This window comes from Nansenia antarctica (assembly GCF_963989245.1).
Source record: "Nansenia antarctica genome assembly, chromosome: 1".
NCBI classification, from domain to species: Eukaryota; Metazoa; Chordata; class Actinopteri; order Argentiniformes; family Microstomatidae; genus Nansenia; species Nansenia antarctica.
Window position 1 is genome coordinate 90,043,642 of NC_137674.1, and position 6,000 is coordinate 90,049,641.

At 39.4% G+C, this 6,000-nt stretch overlaps 1 protein-coding gene across 1 annotated transcript in view; it reads right to left on the reverse strand.

The window, feature by feature from the left end:
• Positions 1-6,000, reverse strand: part of cog6 (component of oligomeric golgi complex 6) — a gene marked incomplete at its 3' end in the record, with an annotated part of 48,925 nt that overhangs the window by 40,227 nt on the left and 2,698 nt on the right. The window contains exons 2-4 of the mRNA XM_080538148.1: positions 1,611-1,754; positions 732-803; positions 479-537 (exon numbers count right to left, since the gene is read on the reverse strand). Of these exons, the coding sequence (XP_080394274.1) occupies positions 479-537; positions 732-803; positions 1,611-1,751 (272 nt within the window). The 5' untranslated portion in view covers positions 1,752-1,754. The remainder of the gene's footprint in view (positions 1-478; positions 538-731; positions 804-1,610; positions 1,755-6,000) is intronic.

Consider the following 6,000-nt stretch of genomic DNA (forward strand, 5'->3'; position numbering starts at 1 on the left):
CCAGGAGTTATAATATTAACCAGGAGTTATAATATTAACCCAGGAGTTATAATATTAACCCAGGAGTTATAATATTAACCAGGAGTTATAATATTAACCCAGGAGTTATAATATTAACCAGGAGTTATAATATTAGCCCAGGAGTTATAATATTAACCAGGAGTTATAATGTTACCCAGGAGTTGTGAGGAAGGAACAGACTCCAGAGGCCCAGAGGAGCTGTAGATGTTGAGATGATGTCGACCCTGAACGTAACGAGACACACTGACACACTGCTGCTGTTCCTGTTTCACTGGGTCATCTGACCTCATCTGACCTCATCTAACCTTTTGAGTGACCAACTTATGGTCAATCTGAAATGCTATACACATACTGTACATACTGTAGACACACACATGCACCCACACACACATGCACCTACACACACATGCACCCACACACACATGCACCTACACACATACACACACAGCCAACTCACTTCTCTCCTTGCAGCTTGTTGGTTTTCACTATCAGGTCCTGGGTCTGCTCTTTAGCCGCCTGAAACACAGAGACCAATGTTGAAGCTACTGCAACTGCATGATGGGAAATTAACTATAACCGTGCTTATAACCATGTTTTGTTTATAATAATGTTTATAACCATGTTTATAACCATGTTTATAACAATGATTATGACCATGTTTATAACCATGTTTATACCAACGTCCTGACTGGCTGAGGTCAGTGTCGTACCGTGAGTCTGTTGGTCATCTCCTCACAGCAGCAGCTCATGGCCTGGACGTCCTCGTGGACACTCTCCAGCTCCTAGACGAACAACAACACAACAACATCAGCTAACCCTAACACAACAACACAACAACATCAGCTAACCCTAACCCTAACACAACATCATCAGCTAACCCTAACACAACAACACAACAACATCAGCTAACCCTAACCCTAACACAACATCATCAGCTAACCCTAACGCCCTGACTTCTCTCAGGCCAGGACAGGTAGATAATAATAACCTTTATTTCTATAGCGCTTTTCCTGCAAATGTTGCAGCTCAAAGTGCTCCAATCATTATATAATCATCATTTAATTATTTAGTCATTTAAAGGCAATATTAGTCTTGACTTGAACATATGTGCTGAGGTTGCATCCCTAATGTAAACTGGCAGTGAGACACAATCTGGAGCATAAAATGAGAATGCAGCCTCACCAAATCTCTTCTTTTGTACATGTGGTACACAGAGAAACCCAGCGTCAGAAGACCTGAGAACTCTATTGGGCTGATATGCTAGCAGAAGACCTGAGAGCTCTATTGGGCTGATATGCTAGCAAAAGACATGAGAGCTCTATTGAGCTGATATGCTAGCAAAAGACCTGAGAGCTCTATTGGGCTGATATGCTAGCAGAAGGTCAAATATATCTCAGACCAGAACATTTATATAAATGTATATTGTGTTATGCAACCAGATCAGATGTGTAGGCCTATCTGGGTAAAGCAATTCTACCAACAGTTTTAATCCGTTTGAATGAATTGTAAATCCTCACAAATCCAATTATTTCAAGGCCCTGTGGCGACGTCAGTTTGACCTCTTTGACATCTTTAAATATCAGTTTTACCTCTTTGACATCTTTAAATATCCGTGCGAACTCCTCGTTGATGTTCAGACTGCGCCTCTCGATGTCGCCTCTGAGGTTCCTCCGCGTACGCAGACTGTTCTCCGTGAAGAACACCGACAGAGCTTTCAGAGCCTCCAGCATCTCCTGAACAACAAGTGTCGTTGCCATATTAATAATGATAATAATAATAATAATAATAACCTTTATTTGTATAGCACTTTTCCTGCAAACGTTACGGCTCAAAGCTTTAACATATCCACACAGCATAAACACAATAATAGAACAATAGTAATAAATAAAACACACAATATCACTAATATAAACTACATAATAAAACAAGAATAAACCATACAACCCAAGGGGCTTAGAACAAAGAAAAACAAACAAACATTAAAGTCAAATTAAAGTCACTCTCAGTTTTACCCCTAAATTATGATGAATATGACTTTGAAACAGCTTCATATGAGTGGGAACGAGGGATGCACGATATTATCGGCGCCGATATTTATCGGCCCGATATTGGGAAATTAATGTTATTAAATATTTATCGGTTTTATTACATTTTAGCCGATATAGAGGCGATAATATGAAGCCGGAAATATTTCCGGTTCCGGTTGTCGCGCTCATGATGCTGCACCTGCATACAGCCATGCAGTCAATTAACGGTAAGCTAAGGTAAATAGATATGTTAGCTAGTGCTAATGTTCACCATCTCTGTAGTCTGCTCTAAAATACGCAATCAAACAGTGCAGGCAACCCATGCTGTTCTGTGAATGAGACAAGCTATTGACTGATGGCTTTCTACTGCCAAATCATATTATTACAGCAAACATGTCGGTAGTTTGGCATCTGTTCTCTGAAAAACAAGGAGAGGCTTATTCCGACATTAACTTCTGTTTTCGTTTTCGCGATTTCAAAATACAGCGCGAGCTAAGCGTTGTTGAAAATGAATGACACATCGCTAGTCAACTAACACAGCTTGTTTTGGGAGCCTGCTAAATTGACAATGTAAAGTAGTGTTCTAGTTAACTAGGTAACAATGTAAAGTAGTGTTCTAGTTAACTAGGTAACAATGTAAAGTAGTGTTCTAGTTAACTAGAGATAACAATGTAAAGTAGTGTTCTAGTTAACTAGATAACAATGTAAAGTAGTGTTCTAGTTAACTAGGTAACAATGTAAAGTAGTGTTATAGTTAACTAGGTAACAATGTAAAGTAGTGTTCTAGTTAACTAGGTAACAATGTAAAGTAGTGTTCTAGTTAACTAGGTAACAATGTAAAGTAGTGTTCTAGTTAACTAGGTAACAATGTAAAGTAGTGTTATAGTTAACTAGGTAGCAGTGGGGATTACTCACCCAATCCATGCATTGCAATAGTTTGGCTTGACTAGCGAGTGTGATGTGATTTTCAACAATGTTGAAATGTATTTCCTTTCTTTTAATAAATGAACATTTGAAGAGTCAGAAGTGTTCTCTTTGTTGTGTTAACAATAGTGATGTAAGTTAGATTTGGTGAGATCACTATGGAATATTAAATCATCAATCTTTGCTCACTACATAGCCTTCCTTACCTTCAGGTGTGCATGAACTACAAGTTATCAACTGTGAAATTATATCTGTTCTCATATCGGTTCTCATATCGGTTATCGGCCACGAGAAGCGGGTAAACATCGGTTATCGGTATCGGTTGGAAAAAATGCATATCGTGCCTCCCTAGTGGGAACCCTAACCCTTACCTCATCATAGGCATAACTAAAGCATCATAGACCTAACTAAAGCATCATAGACTTAACTAAAGCATCGACTTAACTAAAGCACCATAGACTTAACTAAAGCACCATAGACCTAACTAAAGCACCATAGACTTAACTAAAGCATCATAGACCTAACTAAAGCACCATAGACCTAACTAAAGCACCATAGACCTAACTAAAGCACCATAGACCTAACTAAAGCACCATAGACTTAACTAAAGCATCATCGACCTAACTAAAGCATCATAGACCTAACTAAAGCACCATAGACTTAACTAAAGCATCATAGACTTAACTAAAGCACCATAGACTTAACTAAAGCATCATAGACTTAACTAAAGCACCATAGACCTAACTAAAGCACCATAGACTTAACTAAAGCATCATCGACCTAACTAAAGCATCATAGACTTAACTAAAGCATCATAGACTTAACTAAAGCATCATAGACTTAACTAAAGCACCATAGACTTAACTAAAGCATCATTGACCTAACTAAAGCATCATAGACTTAACTAAAGCATCATAGACTTAACTAAAGCATCATAGACTTAACTAAAGCACCATAGACCCAACTAAAGCACCATAGACTTAACTAAAGCATCATAGACCTAACTAAAGCATCATAGACCTAACTAAAGCATCATAGACCTAACTAAAGCACCATAGACTTAACTAAAGCACCATAGACTTAACTAAAGCATCATAGACCTAACTAAAGCACCATAGACCTAACTAAAGCACCATAGACTTAACTAAAGCATCATAGACCTAACTAAAGCACCATAGACTTAACTAAAGCATCATAGACCTAACTAAAGCACCATAGACTTAACTAAAGCATCATAGACCTAACTAAAGCACCATAGACTTAACTAAAGCACCATAGACTTAACTAAAGCACCATAGACCTAACTAAAGCACCATAGACCTAACTAAAGCACCATAGACCTAACTAAAGCACCATAGACTTAACTAAAGCATCATAGACTTAACTAAAGCATCATAGACTTAACTAAAGCACCATAGACTTAACTAAAGCATCATAGACTTAACTAAAGCACCATAGACTTAACTAAAGCATCATAGACTTAACTAAAGCATCATAGACCTAACTAAAGCACCATAGACCTAACTAAAGCACCATCGACTTAACTAAAGCATCATAGACCTAACTAATAGTGATGCTCCGATCTGATCGGCGCCGATCGGTATCGGCCGATATGGCCTTGATCGGTTTTGATCGGAGTTCTCAAAACGGCCGATCAAACACGACCGATCAGTTTACAAAATGGCGTCGCCAGTCTGGAAATATTACACAGTGTCGGAAAGAGACAACAAATATGCCGTTTGTAATGTCTGCTCAAAAGAAATACCTCGCGGAGGGACGCACGCAAGGTCTTTCAATACCACGAATATCATACGGCATTTGCTGCGTTCGTCGATTCGCTCAGAGAGCGCCGAAGCGCACACTGGGCTCGACGTCATAAAGGGACCGAGTGCTTTGATTGGACGAGAGGCGTTCCACGAGTGCTGGTCAGAGTTCCAGCGCGACTTCACGAGCGTAGTGTAGGTAGTGGTTCGTCGATTCGCTCAGAGAGCGCCGAAGCGCACACTGGGCTCGACGTCATAAAGGGACCGAGTGCTTTGATTGGACGAGAGGCGTTCCACGAGTGCTGGTCAGAGTTCCAGCGCGACTTCACGAGCGTAGTGTAGGTAGTGTTCAGCGACGTCATGTGACCCCGCGAGCAGGAAGTCACTTGGCCCATAGCAACAACTATTAGTGCGTGAGTTTTAGGTCTTCCTCTGTGCACCTTGCACAAGTGTAGATAGCGAGCGACTTTTCAGCATAGCCATAGCAGGACATATTTTAGATGATAAGAGGAACAGGCTGAGTGCCAAAAACGCTGAGATGCTTGTATTTCTCAAGGCTAATCTGCCAGTGATGCTGCTTAATCAGAAGTAAGGTTTGAGTCTGAAATCTCCTTAGGTGCAATGTTTTGTTTTTTTGTTTTATTGATTATTGCTGACTTGCTGTCTTATCTCCTCCTAAATATGACTTGAAACTGACTGACTTGAAACAGTATTTTATATTTGGCTATAGCCTGTTTATGTTGCAGTTTAGTTTGGGTATGTTTATTGTTCCTCAGGAAAGCTACAGTATAAGCAAGTTCTCTAAGAGCCCCTAGTTCCTCTCATTCGAGTGGAATGTTGCACATTTGATGTGACAGTGTACATTTTATTTATTATGATTTTTATTTTCACATTTTATTTGTTTTTCCTGAAGTAAGCTACAGGTGGTTGTGAATTCAATAAAAACAGATGGTCGTCAATTCATGATACTTTCTCATCTCCTAATTTCATTTGAATACTTAATATACAATGTCAATGGTGTTAAGAATAATTAAAAACATAAATAATGCTACACAATAAATAGAATGCTTCAATTGCCATTTTCGACGCTGTGATCGGTGATCGGTGATATCGGATCGGCAGATCACTGATTCCAGTGATCGGTGATCGGTGATCGGCACCAAAAACCCTGATCGGAGCATCTCTACTAACTAAAGCACCATAGACTTAACTAAAGCACCATAGACCTAAGTAAAGCACCATAGACCTAACTAAAGCATCATAGA